Raw genomic sequence first — 16719 nt, 5'->3', positions numbered from 1 at the left:
ATTTACAATATTGCAATAGTGTAAATAGACGCATTATGGAGGCAAACAACATCAGTAGGGTCTTTTTCCTGTTTCCGGGGGGTTTGCAGGAATGACAGAGATCTTGAGAGTGTTGGGGGGTAGGGGGGTTTAACGCGAAAAAAGATTAAATGAAATAATATGTAATGACATATTAGGGGAAATAAATGCGAGTACTACATACATAATGTAAATGGAGGCAAACAACATCAGTAGGGTCTTTTTCCTGTTTCCGGGGGGTTTGCAGGAATGACAGAGATCTTGAGAGTGTTGGGGGGTAGGGGGGTTTAACGCGAAAAAAGATTAAATGAAATAATATGTAATGACATATTAGGGGAAAAATGCAAGCATTATGCCCATGATATCAGTTATGTAACCCTTCTGTATATGACCTGAATAATTACACATTTATTCTTGCTAGCAAGGAAATGTACTACCTTTTATCATTTTTGGAGCTTACACTGTGAAATGCCAAATGAAAGGAAAACAAAAAAAGAAACCCCTTGCCCATTAGAGTGAACGCTCGGCATGGTGGGTAACGATTTTTATGAGTTCCACCATTAACTTATGCAAGCGTCAAGGAAAGTATGGGGAAATATCTATTTATGTTCCTGAAATAGGAACCAAATGCCAGGAATAGTTCAGTTGTGCTACCCCCACGATAGTTGTCCGTGACCATCATTAGTAATTTGCATTAAGTATCAACTGATGGTGGTCTCTTACTACATAATAAGTATTAATGTCCTAAGGACGTTGGATTAATAACTTGTGTCAAAGTTAGCATTGATAGTTATTTGAGGTTCATTCACGGATTAGTTGAGAAGAAATTACATATTATGTTGCTTTACACACATAAATTGAAATGGTTAAAATAGTTTAATGGTGATAATACATAGTATGTACTATGTATATGAATGTATGATATATCAGTTATGTATACAGTTATGTACCATTATATGGGGATAATACATATATGTATTATGGGCATTTTTTATGCATCTGCGCGGCAGAGGCCGGCAGAGAATAGTTTAACTTAGAATCCTAGCTTTGGGAGTTAGGGGTAGGAGTTAAAATCTCCTTTTTCTGAGCAGTAGGAGGGACTTTAACCCTCGGCATTCGGTTTACAAGACCGACGCTCTATAGCGCTGAGCTACTAATGCATCGTCATTCAAGAACTTTATTTTCTATTCAGCTAACGGCAGGAGTGAGGACGAGGAATAGGAAGAAGTAAATGAAGGATGCAACTTGACCAATAATAACAAAGGGGTGTTCGACAGGCATTCCTCCAATTCATGTTAGGATAATTACATCTGCTACTAAAAGTCAGAAGAGGAATTGGGTAAGAGGGCGGAAAGTCAGACTTCGTTGTTTGGAGGTGTGAAGAATGGGGACTACCATAAGTACGAGAATTGAGGATAGCAAGGCTAGAACTCCTCCAAGTTTATTTGGAATTGATCGAAGGATAGCATAAGCAAAGAGGAAATATCACTCAGGCTTGATATGTGGAGGGGTAACAAGGGGGTTAGCTGGCGTGAAGTTGTCTGGGTCTCCTAGAAGGTTAGGGGAAAATAGGGCAATAGAGACAAGGGCAATTAAAAGGGCTGCGAAACCTAGGAGATCTTTATAGGAGAAATAGGGGTGGAAAGAAATTTTGTCGGCGTCCGAGTTTAGGCCTGTGGGGTTGTTGGAGCCAGTTTGGTGGAGGAAAACAAGGTGAACTATTGTGGCGGCAGCAATAACAAATGGGAAAAGGAAGTGGAAGGCGAAGAATCGGGTTAGGGTGGCGTTGTCTACGGAGAAACCCCCTCAGATTCATTGGACTAAGGCGTTACCCACGTAGGGGACGGCAGAAAGTAGGTTGGTAATGACGGTGGCGCCTCAGAAGGACATTTGTCCTCAGGGGAGGACATAGCCCACGAAAGCGGTCATCATCACTAGAAGGAGAAGGATCACCCCTACGTTTCAGGTTTCCTTATAAAGGTAGGACCCATAATAAAGGCCTCGACCGATGTGGAGATAAATACAAATAAAGAAGAAAGATGCGCCGTTTGCATGCATGTTTCGGATTAATCAGCCGTAGTTTACATCCCGGCAAATATGTGCTACGGATGAGAAGGCTGTGGCAATGTCTGAGGTATAATGTATAGCAAGAAATAGCCCGGTTAGAAGCTGGGCAATTAGGCAGAGTCCCAGAAGTGAACCGAAATTTCATCAAACTGAAATGTTGGCGGGGGCTGGTAGGTCGACTAACGCGTCGTTGGCGATTTTTAGGAGGGGATGGGTCTTCCGAAGGTTGGCCATTAGGGTTCCTGTAGTTGAACACAACGGTGGTTTTTCAAGCCATTAGTCCTGGTTAAAATTCCTGGTGGGAACTATGTCTTATGTTATATATTTATTTTTACTTGGTCTAGTGCTAGGCCTAGCTGCGGTAGCTTCCAACCCGTCTCCGTATTTCGCTGCTTTAGGTCTAGTTATTGTTGCAGGGATGGGTTGTGGGGTACTAGTAGGGCATGGGGGTTCATTCTTATCCCTTGTTTTATTTTTGATTTATCTAGGGGGCATGCTCGTTGTATTTGCGTACTCCGCTGCTCTGGCAGCGGAGCCTTATCCTGAGAGCTGGGGTAGTTGGCCCGTGCTGGGGGGTATATTAGTTTATGTAGTAGGGGTGGTTCTTTCTGCGGGCATTTTTTGAGGAGGGTGATATGATGGTTCCTGGGTTTCTGCGGATGAATTTAATGAGTTTTCTGTGTTCCGGGGGGATGTAGGGGGTGTAGGGCTTATTTACTCAATAGGGGGAGGACTATTAATCATAGGAGTGTGAGTATTATTGCTTACATTGTTTGTTGTGTTGGAGTTAACTCGAGGACTAAGTCGGGGGGCTGTTCGGGCTGTTTAGTACAGCAGGATAAGTATGGCCAGGGCCATAGTAAAGAAGAATAGGGAAAGATAAGTTTTGATCATGCCCTGCTGGATATTGTTTGTAGTAGTAATTAAGGGGGTGTTTATAGAGGAAATTGCTTTAGGGCCCACTTTTTCTATTCAGGTCTGGTCAACCATCTGGCTGGCGATAGTTTGGCCAAGGATAAGGCTGTTCTTAGGGGTTAGTCGGTGAATAATAGGTGGGAAGAAACCAAGTATATTGGAGAAATGGTGAAGGGTCAGGTTAGGTGTGGGCTTGAATTGTTTGCTAGTTAGAGAAGCAAGTTCTAGTGCGGTAATAAGACCAAAGATGGTAACAGCAAGGGCGGCCAGTTTAAGGTAGGGGGGTATAGTCATGATAGGGGTTTTTGAGGGGAGGATATTGGATATAATGAGAAGTCCGGCAAGAATGCTTCCCCAGGCTAGACGTTTAATAGGATTAATAACCGCTGGGTTATTTTCATTAATTGGGGAGAAGGAGTTAAATCGGGGATAGCCCATGGAGACGAAATACACCACTCGTAGACTGTAAACAGCGGTAAAGGACGTTGCAAGGAGGGTGAGGGCTAGGGCTCAGGCGTTCAGGTAAGATGTGGTTAGGGCTTCAATAATGGCGTCTTTGGAGAAGAAGCCGGCTAAGAAGGGAGTACCTGTAAGGGCTAGGCTTCCAATAGTGAGGCAGGAGGAGGTGAAAGGGGTAAGGTGATGTATCCCCCCTATCTTTCGGATATCTTGCTCATCATTGAGGCTGTGGATGATTGAGCCTGAGCATAAGAAAAGTATTGCTTTAAAAAATGCATGAGTACAGATATGGAGGAAGGCAAGTTGCGGTTGGTTAAGGCCAATGGTCACCATTATAAGTCCTAGCTGACTTGATGTGGAAAATGCAACAATCTTTTTGATATCATTCTGTGTAAGGGCGCAGGTTGCGGTGAAGACAGTGGTGAGGGCGCCTAGACATAGGCAGGTAGTTAGGGCGGTGGAGTTACTTTCTATAAGAGGGCTGATTCGGATTAACAAGAAAATACCTGCGACAACCATGGTGCTTGAATGTAGTAGGGCGGAGACCGGTGTAGGGCCCTCCATGGCGGAGGGCAGTCATGGGTGGAGTCCAAATTGGGCGGATTTTCCGGTTGCAGCTAAGATTAAGCCTATAAGGGGTAGTGTTAAATCAAGGCCGTGTGCTGCAAAAAATATTTGTTGTATTTCTCAGGAGTTTAAGTTCATTGCGATTCATGCTATAGCAAGGATAAGGCCAATGTCTCCGACTCGGTTATAGAGGACTGCTTGTAAGGCAGCGGTGTTGGCATCAGCTCGGCCATATCATCAGCCAATTAGGAGAAAAGATATAATTCCTACGCCTTCTCAGCCAATAAAGAGTTGAAATATATTGTTAGCGGTTACAAGAATAATCATTGCGATTAAGAAGATTAGAAGGTATTTGAAGAATCGATTCATAAAAGGGTCTGCGTGCATGTATCATGAGGCGAATTCTAAAATAGATCAAGTAACGTAAAGGGCAATGGGGGTGAAGATAATGGAGTAGAAATCAAATTTAAAGCTAATATTCACATCAAAAGTTATGGTATTTATCCAAGTTCAAGTGGTGGTGATAGCTTCAGCGCCCTCATTGAGGAATAGGGAGAGGGGGAGAAGGCTAATGAAGAAGGCAAGTTTAACTGCCGTCTTAACGTGAGTGAGGGCTCAGGTGGGAGACTTTGGTTGGGGTGAAAGGGTAGTTAGCACAGGGTATAAAAGGGTAATAAAAATAAGGGTGAAGCAAGACGATATCATCAGGGAGGTAGGGTGCATAGCTGCTACTTGGAGTTGCACCAAGAGTTTTTGGTTCCTAAGACCAACGGATGAACTATTATCCTTTAGGAGCCATGCGAGTGAGCCGCGGGGTCTAACCACGGTACCGAGGATTAGCAGTCATCGTTGCTGTCGAGCCTCTCTCGGTGGATAAGGGGGGTTCAACCTCTATTATTAGAATCACAATCTAACGTTTTGTTTAAACTATATCTACAGGCGGCTCAGCCTCAGATCAGCTCCGGTTTGAATATTATGAGCAGGAGAGGGAGGAGGTGTAGGAAAATAAGAAGATTTTCTCGGGAGTAGCTGGGATCTAGGGCGATGATATGGGGTGGTAGGGGGCCTCGCTGTGTTATTAAAAATATATACAAGGAGTAACCTGCGGTAATCAAAGTTCCGATCCCAGTAAGGAGGAGGGTTCAGGGCGATCAGCCAAAAAGGGAGGAAATGATCATAAGTTCCCCTATTAAATTAGGTAGTGGTGGAAGAGCAAGGTTGGCAAGACTGGCAATAAACCATCAAGCAGCTATTAAGGGGAGAACTATTTGGAGGCCTCGGGCTAGAAGTATTGTCCGGCTGTGGGTTCGTTCATAGTTGGTGTTGGCTAAACAAAACAGAGCGGAGGAGGTCAAACCGTGGGCAATTATAAGAATAAGGGCACCGGTTGAGCCTCATGGGGTTTGAATTAGAATGCCGGCTGCGACTAAACCCATGTGGCTGACGGATGAGTAAGCAATTATGGACTTAAGATCGGTCTGGCGGAGGCAGATGGATCCTGTTATGATAATACCTCATAGTGCGAAGGCAATAAAGGGGTAGCTAAGCTCCTTAGTGAGGGGTTCAAGCATAGTTATCACTCGTATTATACCATAACCTCCTAATTTTAGAAGAACGGCGGCTAGGATCATAGAGCCTGCAATAGGAGCCTCAACATGAGCCTTAGGAAGCCAGAGATGAGCTCCGTAGAGAGGTATTTTCACAAGGAATGCTAGTACACATGCAGCTCATCATAATTTATGTGCATAGGATGTAAGGTGGCTTAGTGGGGTATAGTGAAGTGTTGTAAGGGATAATGTGCCGGCTGAATTTTGGAGAAGCAAAAGGGCAACTAAGAGGGGGAGGGAGCCTGCTAAGGTGTAGAAGAGAAAGTAAGTTCCAGCGTTTAGACGTTCGGTTTGGTTTCCTCAGCGAGTAATAATGATTAGAGTCGGGATTAGGGTAGCTTCAAATATAACATAGAACATAATTAGTTCGGTTGCTGAGAAGGCTAAGATAAGGAAAATTTGGAGGGTTGTGAGAAGCATAATGTATGCTCGTTGTCGGTTAATTGGTTCAGCAGAGGCATGGTTTTGGCTTGCAAGAATCATCAGTGGGAGAAGCCAGCAAGTGAGAACCAAAAGGGGGGTGGATAGAGAGTCTGTTGCCATGTAGAGGTTAAGGAATGACCATCCTGTGTCCACTGGAGTTTTAAGTCAAATTAGGCTGGAAAAAGCAATTATTAAGCTATAGATAAGGGCTGATGATCATAACTGTTTAGGAGGAACAAATCAAATTGTGGGAAGGAGCATAATGGTTGGAATGAGGATTTTTAGCATTGTAGTAAGTTTAGGCTTTGGAGGTGGTCGGTACCATGGGTCCGGGCGGTTGCAACCAGTAGGGCAAGGCCTGCGCTGGCCTCACAGGCTGAAAAGGCTAGGAGAATCATAGGGGAGGCTGAGAAGTTGGTTGAGTCTAGTTGAAGGGTTCAGAGGGAGAGGGCAATAAATAGAGACAACATCATACCTTCTAGGCAGAGAAGGGCGGAGAGGAGGTGGGTACGGTGAAACGCTAGGCCTGCTAGGCCTAGAAAAAAAGCTGATGAGAAGGCGAAGTGTGCGGGGGTCATTAGACGGTTATGGACTTTAACCATAAGCTTTTAAGCCGAAATCAAATGTTTTCCTTAAACTAACTGTCTATTCGGCCCATTCTAGTCCGCCTTGGAGCCACTCGTAGATTAATCCAAGAGTTAGGAGAGCTAGAACGGCAGATGCTCAAGTAAATGTAAGAAGGGGGGATGGGAGTTGGTCTCCTCAGGGAAGGGGTAGTAAGAGTGCAATTTCAAGGTCAAAAAGGAGGAAAAGAATAGCGACGAGAAAGAATCGGAGAGAAAAGGGTAATCGGGCTGAGCCTAGTGGATCAAACCCGCATTCGTAGGGTGAGAGCTTTTCGTAGTCCGGGGTTATCTGAGGTAGCCAGAATGAGACGATGGCTAGAACAGTCGAGATTACGATAGCAATGGTAATTATGGTTGTAACCAGATTCATTACCTTTCCTTGGAATTTAACCAAGACTAGGTGATTGGAAGTCACTCGTACTAACTTAATACTAGGAAGGTTATGATCCTCATCAATAAATTGAGATATAAAGGAATAGTCAGACGACGTCTACAAAGTGTCAATATCAGGCGGCAGCTTCGAATCCAAAATGGTGTTCGGATGTAAAGTGGTATTGGACTTGTCGAAGAAGACAGACGGCGAGGAAGGAAGAGCCAATAATTACATGTAAACCATGAAAACCTGTGGCCACAAAGAAGGTCGAGCCATAAACCCCGTCCGCAATTGTGAAAGGGGCTTCGTAGTATTCTATTGCTTGGAGAAATGTAAAGTAAAAGCCTAGAAGGATAGTAAGGGTGAGGGATTGAATGGTTTGTTTACGTTGGCCTTCCATAATGCTGTGGTGAGCTCAGGTGACTGTTACGCCTGAGGCGAGGAGGACGGCTGTATTTAAAAGAGGAACTTCAAAGGGATCGAGGGTGGTGATGCCCGTAGGAGGCCAGCAGCCTCCTAATTCAGGGGTAGGAGCGAGACTAGCGTGGTAAAATGCTCAGAAGAAGCCTAAGAAAAAGAAAACTTCGGAGGTAATGAAAAGAATCATCCCGTAGCGGAGACCCTTTTGAACGGGTGGTGTGTGATGGCCTTGGAAAGTTCCTTCTCGTACAATATCACGTCATCATTGATACATTGTGAGCAAGAGAAGGAGGAGTCCAAGTGTTAACAGTGTTGTCGAGTGAAAGTGTATTCAGACTGCTAAGCCGGATGTTATTAGTAGGGCGCCTACTGCGCCTGTAAGAGGTCATGGGCTGGGGTCTACTATGTGGAATGCGTGTGCTTGATGGGCCATTAGACGTTTTCTTGTAGATAAAGACTTAGAAGAAGTACGAATACGTACGCTTGAATCATAGCAACAGCGACTTCTAAGAGTGTGAGGAGAAAGAGAAGCATAGATGTTAAAATTGCTACGGTAGGTATTAAGGGAAGAAGAACAAATGCGCCGGTGGCAATCAGTTGGATTAGGAGATGACCCGCGGTAAGGTTGGCTGTCAGTCGAACTCCAAGGGCTACGGGTCGAATGAAGAGGCTAATTGTTTCGATGACAATTAGGATGGGAATTAGAAGGGTAGGGGTTCCTTCTGGCAGAAGGTGACCTAGAGCATAGGTGGGTTTATTTCGTAGGCCGATGATTACGGTAGCAAGTCATATTGGGACGGCGAATGCCAGATTAAGGGAGAGTTGGGTTGTAGGTGTATATGTGTAAGGAAGGAGGCCTAGTATATTTGATGTAATAAGGAATAGTATTAGAGCTGTAAGGAGTGAGGCCCACTTATGTCCGCCAAGGCTAATAGGTTGGAAGATTTGTTGGGTAAAACGATTAATGAACCAACCTTGAAGTGTAAGGAGGCGGTTAGCTAACCATCGGGTGACGGGTTTGGGAATGAGAATTCAAGGTAGAGTAAGGGCTAGGGCAATTAGTGGAATACCAAAGAGTGTTGGACTTATAAATTGATCAAAGAAGCTTAGTATCATGGTCAGGTTCAGGATTCTGTTTTAGGTTTTATTGTACTTTGAGAGGTGGGGCCATTTGGGAAGATGTGGGCGAGCACTTTAGGCGGTAAAACAATTGCAAATACTAATCAAGAGAATATTAAGATGGCAAATCAAGGGGCGGGATCGAGTTGTGGCATGTCGCTAGGGGTGGTTGGGAGGCACCAATCTTTAGCTTAAAAGGCTAACGCTAGGCCCTATTTAGCTTCTTAGCGAGGCGTCTTCAAGTATTAAAGATGATCAGTCTTCAAAATGCCCAAGGGGAACGGACTCAACTACAATTGGCATGAAGCTATGGTTTGCCCCGCAGATTTCTGAGCATTGGCCGTAGAATACACCAGGGCGGGATGAGATGAAAGCTGTCTGGTTTAAGCGTCCAGGAACGGCATCTATTTTAATTCCGAGGCTGGGGACTGCTCAAGAATGAAGGACATCCTCGGCGGAAACTAGAACTCGGACGGGGGATTCTACGGGAATAACTATTCGATGGTCTGCTTCTAAAAGGCGGAATTGACCGGGGGTAAGGTCTTGTGTTGGGACCATATACGAGTCAAAAGCTAGATCTTCGTAGTCTGTATATTCGTAGCTTCAGTATCATTGGTGGCCCACGGCTTTAATTGTTAGATGGGGATCATTTACTTCATCTATCAGATAAAGAATTCGAAGGGAGGGAAGGGCGATAAGAATAAGAATGATCGCGGGGAGGACTGTTCAAATAATTTCAATTTCTTGGGAGTCGAGAATAAATTTATTCGTTAGTTTGGTTGTGACCATAGCAACAATAATGTAAAGCACGAGGGTGCTAATTAGGAAAACGATTATAAGGGCATGATCGTGAAAATGAAGAAGTTCTTCTATAACAGGTGAAGCTGCATCTTGAAATCCAATTTGAGAGGGATGTGCCATTATTTATCAGGACACGCAGGGGTCTAACCCACAATTCTGCCTTGACAAGGCAGTGTAATGGTAATTTTACTAGTGTCCTATGAAGAAAGTGACAGAGCGGTTATGTGGTTGGCTTGAAACCAATTTACGGGGGTTCAACTCCTCCCTTTCTCGTGAGTAGGCCGGGTGAAGTTTAGGCTTGTTGAATTTGGACAAAGGCAGGCTCTTCAAAGGTGTGGTAAGGAGGAGGGCAGCCATGCAGTCATTCTACATTTGTTGCGGTTAATTCCACTGAGAGGACTTCACGCTTGGCGGCGAAGGCTTCTCAAATAATAAAGAGGAATATAATTACAGCCACCAGAGAAATAAGGGACCCAATAGAGGATACAGTATTTCAGAGGGTGTAGGCATCGGGGTAGTCAGAGTATCGTCGAGGCATCCCAGCCAGTCCAAGGAAGTGTTGTGGGAAGAAGGTGAGGTTTACCCCTACGAACATTACAACAAAGTGAACTTTTGTTCAAGTGTTGTGGAGGGTATAGCCTGAGAAAAGGGGGAATCAGTGTACGAAACCAGCAACAATGGCGAATACAGCTCCCATAGATAGGACATAGTGGAAGTGGGCTACTACATAGTAAGTGTCATGAAGGACAATATCTAGAGAGGAGTTAGCCAGGACAATACCAGTTAGACCTCCCACCGTAAATAAGAAGATGAAACCAAGAGCTCATAGAAGAGGTGTTTCTCATTTAATGACCCCGCCGTGAAGGGTGGCAAGTCAACTAAACACTTTAACACCGGTTGGGATGGCAATAATTATAGTAGCTGATGTAAAGTATGCTCGGGTGTCTACATCTATACCCACTGTAAACATGTGATGTGCTCATACAATGAAGCCTAGAAGGCCAATGGCCATCATTGCTCAGACTATTCCTATGTAACCGAAGGGTTCTTTCTTACCGGAGTAGTATGCAACGATATGGGAAATTATTCCAAATCCAGGGAGAATCAGAATGTATACTTCGGGATGGCCGAAGAATCAGAATAAGTGTTGGTAAAGAATGGGGTCTCCCCCCCCGGCGGGGTCAAAGAAGGTGGTATTCAGATTCCGGTCAGTGAGAAGCATGGTAATTCCGGCAGCAAGAACAGGAAGGGATAAAAGGAGAAGTACGGCGGTAATCAGGACAGCCCACACGAAAAGAGGGGTTTGGTATTGTGAAATTGCGGGGGGTTTTATGTTAATAATTGTTGTAATAAAATTAATGGCGCCTAGAATCGATGACACACCTGCTAAGTGAAGGGAGAAGATAGTTAGGTCAACGGATGCTCCGGCGTGGGCTAGATTCCCAGATAGAGGGGGATAAACTGTTCATCCGGTGCCAGCACCTGCTTCTACCCCTGAAGAAGCCAGGAGAAGCAGAAATGAGGGGGGAAGAAGTCAAAAGCTCATGTTATTTATTCGAGGGAAAGCCATATCAGGGGCCCCGATCATAAGGGGGATTAGTCAGTTTCCGAAACCTCCAATCATGATTGGTATTACTATAAAGAAAATTATTACGAAAGCATGTGCTGTAACGATAACATTATAAATCTGGTCGTCTCCTAGGAGAGAGCCTGGTTGGCTGAGTTCAGCCCGGATTAGGAGGCTTAAAGCAGTCCCCACTATTCCAGCTCAAGCACCAAATACTAGGTAGAGGGTGCCAATGTCTTTGTGATTGGTTGAGAAGAATCAACGTGTAATTGCCACAGGTAAGATGGCTGAGTGTTAAGCGGTGGATTGTAGTCCCATAAACAGAGGTTTGATCCCTCTTCTTACCAAGCCTCGAGGTGTCTTACACATCAGATTGCAAATCTGGAGAAGCAGGATAAGGCCCTGCCTGGGCTTTCCCCCGCACATTTTTGCCCCAGCTGGGCGGGGGAAAGGTAGATGGATGCTCGCTGGTTTGAGCGCTTAGCTGTTAACTAAGAACTTGTAGGATCGAGGCCTGCCTATCTAGAGAGGCTTTAGCTTAATTAAAGTGTCTGTTTTGCATACAGAAGATGTGGGTTAATGTCCTGTAAGTCTTATCAGGGACTGGGAGAATTTCACTCCCGCTTAGGGCTTTGAAGGCCCTTGGTCTAGGTGCTATCCTAAGTCCCTAAGGGGTAAGAAGGGCTATGGCGGCGGGGGCTAGGGGTAGTAAGCAGATAGTTGCGGAGGAGGCCATAGCTAGTGGGAGTGTGGCTTGGGTTGGGGAGAGACGTCAGGGGGTAACTCCAGGGAGGTTGTTGGGGGAGAGGGTAAGGGTTATTGCATAGGTAAGGCGCAGGTAGAAGTAAAGGCTGAGGAGGGCGGAGAGAGCTGCCAGGGTGGCAGCGGGGGCAAGGTCTTGTTTGGTTAGTTCGTGAAGAATAAGTCATTTGGGTATAAAGCCGGTAAGAGGAGGAAGACCGCCCAAGGATAATAAAATAAAAGGGGTAATCGCAGTAAGGACGGGGGCTTTGGCCCAGGAGGTGGCAATTATATTAATTGTAGTTGACTTGTTTAGTTTAAAGATCAGGAATGTTGAAATAGTTATTATTAGGTACGTGAGAAGAGTAAGGAGGGTTAAGGAAGGGTAGAACTGTAATACCAGAATCATTCAGCCTAGATGGGCAATGGATGAGTAGGCAAGGATTTTCCGTAATTGGGTTTGGTTGAGGCCACCTCAACCCCCAATGAGGGTAGAAGCTAAGCCTAATGCAATAAGTATATGTGAATTGGTGGGTTGGATTTGAAGGAGTAGGGCAAATGGTGCAAGTTTCTGCCATGTAGATAAAATCAATCCTGTGTTGAGGTCTAGGCCTTGAAGGACTTCAGGGAGTCAGGCGTGGAGAGGTGCAAGTCCAATTTTTAGGGCTAAAGCAAGGGTAATCATGGTGGCTGGGATAGGATGGTAGATTTGTTGAATTTCCCACTGACCTGAGAGCCAGGCATTTGTGGTGCTGGCAAAAAGGAGTATGGCTGCGCCGGTGGCCTGAGTAAGAAAATATTTAGTGGTAGCTTCGACTGCTCGAGGGTGGTGGTGTTGAGCTATAAGTGGGATAATAGCTAGAGTATTTATTTCAAGACCCATTCATGCAAGAAGCCAGTGAGAACTTGCGAATGTAATAGTAGTGCCAAGGACCAGGCCAAATAGTATAGTAACAAAAATGTACGGATTCATTAGCAAGGGAAGGATTTTAACCAACATGTTTGGGGTATGGGCCCAAAAGCTTTTTTAGCTGACTTTACTAGGAAGTGGTGTAGTGGAAGCACTAAGAGTTTTGATCTCTTCAGGTAGGGTTCGAGTCCCTTCTTTCTAAGGAACTGGAGGGACTTTAACCCTCATAATTCGCTCTATCAAAGTGGCCCTTTTTTCAGGCACAGTTCCTAGGTTAAAGTTGAGGGGGGAGACCAGTGAAAGCGATGGGGAGGGCCAAGTGCCAGACGACTAGAGCTAGTGTTAGAGGCAAAAAGTTTTTTCAGATCAGGTGTATGAGTTGATCATAACGGAATCGGGGGTATGATGCTCGGACCCAAAGAAAGATGACAGAGAGGAGTGCTGCTTTAATTATTAGGTTTGAGGTTGTGAATTCTGGCAAGTAGTGGATGAGAGAGGCCCCTAGAAAGAGCGTAGCGGAGAGGGTATTTATAAGGAGGATATTAGCATATTCAGCCAAGAAGAAGAGGGCGAAGGGGCCTCCAGCATACTCCACATTGAAGCCTGATACCAGCTCGGATTCTCCCTCAGTTAGGTCAAAGGGGGCTCGGTTGGTCTCGGCTAGGGTAGAGATATATCATATGGCAGCAAGTGGCCAAGCAGGTAGGATAAGTCAGGTACTTTCTTGGGCAACACTAAAGGTTTGCAATGTAAAGCCGCCAGTAAAAATAATAGCGTTTAGGAGAATGAGGCCTAGGCTGACCTCATATGAGATGGTTTGAGCAACTGCACGCAGTGCTCCAATCAAGGCATATTTGGAATTGGAAGCCCATCCTGAGCCCAGAATGGAATAGACGGCTAAGCTAGAGAGGGCAAGGAGAAATAGGACTCCTAGATTAATGTCGGCTAGGGGGTGAGGAAGGGGTATTGGGGCTCATAGGGTAAGTGCAAGAGTAAGAGCAAGCATTGGAGTAAAGAGGAAGAGAAAGGGGGAGGAAGTAGAGGGTCGGACGGGCTCTTTTATAAAAAGCTTTAATCCGTCAGCTACAGGCTGGAGAAGTCCATATGGGCCTACAATGTTAGGGCCTTTTCGTAGCTGCATATAGCCCAGTACTTTCCGTTCAACTAGTGTTAGGAGGGCGACCGCTAGGAGGACGAAGACAACCAAGATAAGGGGGTTGAGGACAAAGTTTATTAGTGTTGAAAGCATAGTTGAGGAGAGGATTTGAACCTCTGTGGAAAGGGCTTAGGTCTTTTGCAATAGCCGGGTTCTGCCACTTCAACGTGCCATTTTCTTGGGCAGAGTGGGTTATTCCCTTTTACCTGTTTTAGTTGGTTTCAGCAGGTGGGGGTAGGGCGTGCTCTTAGCATAGGCCCCTTTTTTCCGGTCCTTTCGTACTAGGAAGAAATATATCATAGATAGAAACTGACCTGGATTACTCCGGTCTGAACTCAGATCACGTAGGACTTTAATCGTTGAACAAACGAACCCTTAATAGCGGCTGCACCATTAGGATGTCCTGATCCAACATCGAGGTCGTAAACCCCCTTGTCGATATGGGCTCTAAAAGAGGATTGCGCTGTTATCCCTGGGGTAACTGGGTCCGTTGATCGGCTTTGCCGGATCTTGCAGGTCAGAAGTTCTGTTGCTTAGAGCTGTAGCTCTTGGTTCTGGAAAGAGGTGTTTCCATTCCACATGGGGGTTTCTTGTTTCCCCGGGGTCGCCCCAACCAAAGACATTAGAGAAGTGTTCGCAATAGTTCAAGTCATTTAGCTGATATTTTTGACATGGTCTTCTCCGGGTCTAAAGCTCCACAGGGTCTTCTCGTCTTATGTGTACAACCCCGCTTCTGCACGGGGAGATCAATTTCATTGACTGGAGGAAGGAGACAGTTAAGCCCTCGTTATGCCATTCATACGGGTCTCTATTTAAAAGACAAGTGATTGCGCTACCTTTGCACGGTCAAAATACCGCGGCCGTTAAACTAAAAGTCACAGGGCAGGCGGGACCTCTTATTCACAGTGGGCAAGAGGCGATGTTTTTGGTAAACAGGCGAGGCTTGTATATAGTTTTGCCGAGTTCCTTCTCCCTCTTTTAGTCTTTCCGTGGGAGCACGCCAGTGTGGGGTTAACGGTTTTTATTATAAAGTTTTCTAGTTGTTTATTTGCGTTTCCTAATGCCCTCTTTACTTGGGGCCGTTAATGTTCGGTGGTTTGTCCGTTCCGAGGTACACCTGTGCACGGAGAGGGTCTATTAGGCCCTCTCATTACTCATATTAGCATAATCACTCCCATAGAAGTATGGGACGGCCTGGTAGTTAGAGGGGAATAAGATATGGTTATCAGGATTAAAGGGAAAAATATATGTCTAAGCTTTAACGCTTTTTTCTGGGATGGCTGCTTTTAGGCCCACCTAGACATTATGCCTTGTGTAAATCTGATCTTTATCCTCCTCCTAAAGTTGTGTCTTGGGTCAAAGGGGCTGTACCCCCTTTGACTAACTCTCTAAGCTTCTTGTTGTCTGAGTGGGGCTGTGAGCCAGTTGAGACTAGAGGAACTAAGAGGCTGAACTTCTATTCACTTCCCAGGCAACCAGCTATAACTGGGTTCGGTAGGTCTGTCACCTCTACTCGAAGCTCATCCCACTCTTTTGCCACAGAGACGGGTTTGCCCTATTTATTAGGCTGTCTTGGAGTAGCTCACCCAGTTTCGGGTAAACAAACTAAAATTCTTTTTGCTTGGGGGTCTCTTGCTAAACCATGATGCAAAAGGTACAAGATTTAATCTTTGCTTTTCTTAACTTTACTGAATTGTTTCATTTCTCTTTCAGCGTTCCCTTGCGGTACTATTTCTATTGCTCTGTGGTCCCCGTTCTGTCTCTCATACTAAGGGGGAAAAATGGTTTGATTAAAACTGGTTAGCGAGTTAGGGTTTATTTATAATTTTGTATTGTATTTTGAGGGTAGGCTAGCTCTTGGGTTTCAGGGCGACCCGATTTGCACGGGGATCTTCTCAGTGTAAGGGAGATGCTATTCTAGGTTTAGCTACGCTCTGTTTTGTCCAAGTGCACCTTCCGGTACACTTACCATGTTACGACTTGCCTCCCCTTTATCCTTTTATCTTATTATATATAGTTGCATTTGGTTTGGGGAGAGTGACGGGCGGTGTGTGCGCGCTTCAGGGCCGGTTTCAGCAGGACTCTCTATTTCCTGCTTACTGCTAAATCCTCCTTCTAGTATTGTTTTCACAAGACTGTTCGTATTTCCTGAATCAGGAAATGTAGCCCATTTCTTCCCCTCTCATTTGCTACACCTCGACCTGGCGTTTTGAGTTGTACTAGCATTGCTTACTATAAAACCTTCACAGGGTAAGCTGACGACGGCGGTATATAGGCGGGAAAAACAAGAGAGGGTGAGGTTTAACGGGGGTTATCGGTTCTAGAACAGGCTCCTCTAGGTGGGTCTAAAGCACCGCCAAGTCCTTTGGGTTTTAAGCTGGTGCTCGTAGTACCCGGGCGGATAATTAATGTAATTGATTATCAAGGTTTAGGGCTGGGCATAGTGGGGTATCTAATCCCAGTTTGTTTCACAGCTTTCGTGGAGTCAGGTAATTTAAAGTCACTTTCGTAGTGGGGCTTCTTGCTTCCGGGAGCGTATAACAGCTCTGAAGGCGTTCGACTTTAGTAGAGGTACTCCTTAACCACTCTTTACGCCGTTGGCTATCAACTTGGGCCTCTCGTATAACCGCGGTGGCTGGCACGAGTTTTACCGGCCCTCTAAGCTTTAACTAAGTCAAGTTTTCACTTATGGCTTAATGTTTATCACTGCTGAATTCCCTTGAGGGTGTGGCTAAGCAAGGTGTTGTGGGCTACAGTATGTGTGCCTGATACCGGCTCCTTGTTCCCGGGCGGGGAACTGTAGGGCATTCTCACGGGTGTGCGGATACTTGCATGTGTAAGTTTGGCTAAAGCTGATAGAAAAGTCAGGACCAAGCCTTTGTGCCTACGGAACCTTTCTAGGGCTCTTCTTAACATCTTCAGTGTTATGCTTTAGTTAAGCTACGCTAGC

The 16719-nt window shown here is 45.3% G+C and overlaps 13 protein-coding genes and 24 non-coding genes across 37 annotated transcripts, besides 1 other annotated feature; 9 read left to right on the top strand and 28 right to left on the bottom strand. All coding sequences in view use genetic code 2, as the record gives it.

Moving 5' to 3' along the window:
• Window positions 1-174: 174 nt before the first annotated feature.
• Window positions 175-1035: a D loop.
• Window positions 1036-1105, top strand: F6D44_mgt22. Its single transcript has one exon. It is a non-coding gene; the product is annotated as a tRNA-Pro (tRNA).
• A 1-nt stretch (window position 1106) lies between these two features.
• On the bottom strand, window positions 1107-1178 carry F6D44_mgt21. Its single transcript has one exon. It is a non-coding gene; the product is annotated as a tRNA-Thr (tRNA).
• CYTB (cytochrome b) lies at window positions 1179-2319 on the bottom strand. The gene has a single exon. A coding segment is annotated over exon 1 (1141 nt).
• Window positions 2320-2323: 4 nt separating this feature from the next.
• On the top strand, window positions 2324-2392 carry F6D44_mgt20. Its single transcript has one exon. It is a non-coding gene; the product is annotated as a tRNA-Glu (tRNA).
• On the top strand, window positions 2393-2914 carry ND6 (NADH dehydrogenase subunit 6). The gene has a single exon. The coding sequence runs from the start codon at window positions 2393-2395 to the stop codon at window positions 2912-2914; it is 522 nt and encodes a 173-aa protein (YP_009689537.1).
• Window positions 2911-4749, bottom strand: ND5 (NADH dehydrogenase subunit 5). Its single transcript has one exon. The coding sequence runs from the start codon at window positions 4747-4749 to the stop codon at window positions 2911-2913; it is 1839 nt and encodes a 612-aa protein (YP_009689536.1).
• F6D44_mgt19 lies at window positions 4750-4822 on the bottom strand. The gene has a single exon. It is a non-coding gene; the product is annotated as a tRNA-Leu (tRNA).
• On the bottom strand, window positions 4823-4894 carry F6D44_mgt18. The gene has a single exon. It is a non-coding gene; the product is annotated as a tRNA-Ser (tRNA).
• On the bottom strand, window positions 4895-4963 carry F6D44_mgt17. The gene has a single exon. It is a non-coding gene; the product is annotated as a tRNA-His (tRNA).
• ND4 (NADH dehydrogenase subunit 4) lies at window positions 4964-6344 on the bottom strand. Its single transcript has one exon. A coding segment is annotated over exon 1 (1381 nt).
• On the bottom strand, window positions 6338-6634 carry ND4L (NADH dehydrogenase subunit 4L). The gene has a single exon. The coding sequence runs from the start codon at window positions 6632-6634 to the stop codon at window positions 6338-6340; it is 297 nt and encodes a 98-aa protein (YP_009689534.1).
• On the bottom strand, window positions 6635-6703 carry F6D44_mgt16. The gene has a single exon. It is a non-coding gene; the product is annotated as a tRNA-Arg (tRNA).
• ND3 (NADH dehydrogenase subunit 3) lies at window positions 6704-7052 on the bottom strand. The gene has a single exon. A coding segment is annotated over exon 1 (349 nt).
• On the bottom strand, window positions 7053-7123 carry F6D44_mgt15. The gene has a single exon. It is a non-coding gene; the product is annotated as a tRNA-Gly (tRNA).
• Window positions 7124-7908, bottom strand: COX3 (cytochrome c oxidase subunit III). The gene has a single exon. A coding segment is annotated over exon 1 (785 nt).
• ATP6 (ATP synthase F0 subunit 6) lies at window positions 7908-8591 on the bottom strand. The gene has a single exon. It carries the CDS (start codon window positions 8589-8591, stop codon window positions 7908-7910), a length of 684 nt encoding a protein of 227 aa, YP_009689531.1.
• On the bottom strand, window positions 8582-8749 carry ATP8 (ATP synthase F0 subunit 8). The gene has a single exon. The coding sequence runs from the start codon at window positions 8747-8749 to the stop codon at window positions 8582-8584; it is 168 nt and encodes a 55-aa protein (YP_009689530.1).
• Window position 8750: 1 nt separating this feature from the next.
• On the bottom strand, window positions 8751-8824 carry F6D44_mgt14. Its single transcript has one exon. It is a non-coding gene; the product is annotated as a tRNA-Lys (tRNA).
• Window positions 8825-9515, bottom strand: COX2 (cytochrome c oxidase subunit II). The gene has a single exon. A coding segment is annotated over exon 1 (691 nt).
• A 7-nt stretch (window positions 9516-9522) lies between these two features.
• F6D44_mgt13 lies at window positions 9523-9594 on the bottom strand. Its single transcript has one exon. It is a non-coding gene; the product is annotated as a tRNA-Asp (tRNA).
• Window positions 9595-9597: 3 nt separating this feature from the next.
• F6D44_mgt12 lies at window positions 9598-9668 on the top strand. The gene has a single exon. It is a non-coding gene; the product is annotated as a tRNA-Ser (tRNA).
• A 19-nt stretch (window positions 9669-9687) lies between these two features.
• Window positions 9688-11238, bottom strand: COX1 (cytochrome c oxidase subunit I). Its single transcript has one exon. It carries the CDS (start codon window positions 11236-11238, stop codon window positions 9688-9690), a length of 1551 nt encoding a protein of 516 aa, YP_009689528.1.
• Window position 11239: 1 nt separating this feature from the next.
• F6D44_mgt11 lies at window positions 11240-11309 on the top strand. The gene has a single exon. It is a non-coding gene; the product is annotated as a tRNA-Tyr (tRNA).
• On the top strand, window positions 11310-11376 carry F6D44_mgt10. The gene has a single exon. It is a non-coding gene; the product is annotated as a tRNA-Cys (tRNA).
• A 39-nt stretch (window positions 11377-11415) lies between these two features.
• Window positions 11416-11488, top strand: F6D44_mgt09. The gene has a single exon. It is a non-coding gene; the product is annotated as a tRNA-Asn (tRNA).
• A 1-nt stretch (window position 11489) lies between these two features.
• F6D44_mgt08 lies at window positions 11490-11558 on the top strand. The gene has a single exon. It is a non-coding gene; the product is annotated as a tRNA-Ala (tRNA).
• Window position 11559: 1 nt separating this feature from the next.
• Window positions 11560-11631, bottom strand: F6D44_mgt07. The gene has a single exon. It is a non-coding gene; the product is annotated as a tRNA-Trp (tRNA).
• On the bottom strand, window positions 11632-12676 carry ND2 (NADH dehydrogenase subunit 2). Its single transcript has one exon. A coding segment is annotated over exon 1 (1045 nt).
• On the bottom strand, window positions 12677-12745 carry F6D44_mgt06. The gene has a single exon. It is a non-coding gene; the product is annotated as a tRNA-Met (tRNA).
• On the top strand, window positions 12745-12815 carry F6D44_mgt05. The gene has a single exon. It is a non-coding gene; the product is annotated as a tRNA-Gln (tRNA).
• On the bottom strand, window positions 12815-12883 carry F6D44_mgt04. The gene has a single exon. It is a non-coding gene; the product is annotated as a tRNA-Ile (tRNA).
• Window positions 12884-12887: 4 nt separating this feature from the next.
• ND1 (NADH dehydrogenase subunit 1) lies at window positions 12888-13862 on the bottom strand. The gene has a single exon. The coding sequence runs from the start codon at window positions 13860-13862 to the stop codon at window positions 12888-12890; it is 975 nt and encodes a 324-aa protein (YP_009689526.1).
• F6D44_mgt03 lies at window positions 13863-13936 on the bottom strand. The gene has a single exon. It is a non-coding gene; the product is annotated as a tRNA-Leu (tRNA).
• On the bottom strand, window positions 13937-15633 carry F6D44_mgr01. The gene has a single exon. It is a non-coding gene; the product is annotated as a 16S ribosomal RNA (ribosomal RNA).
• On the bottom strand, window positions 15634-15706 carry F6D44_mgt02. Its single transcript has one exon. It is a non-coding gene; the product is annotated as a tRNA-Val (tRNA).
• F6D44_mgr02 lies at window positions 15707-16650 on the bottom strand. The gene has a single exon. It is a non-coding gene; the product is annotated as a 12S ribosomal RNA (ribosomal RNA).
• On the bottom strand, window positions 16651-16719 carry F6D44_mgt01. The gene has a single exon. It is a non-coding gene; the product is annotated as a tRNA-Phe (tRNA).

This window comes from Leuresthes tenuis, mitochondrion (assembly GCF_036924035.1).
Source record: "Leuresthes tenuis mitochondrion, complete genome".
NCBI lineage: Eukaryota > Metazoa > Chordata > Actinopteri > Atheriniformes > Atherinopsidae > Leuresthes > Leuresthes tenuis.
This window is presented reverse-complemented; position numbering and strand designations above follow the sequence as displayed.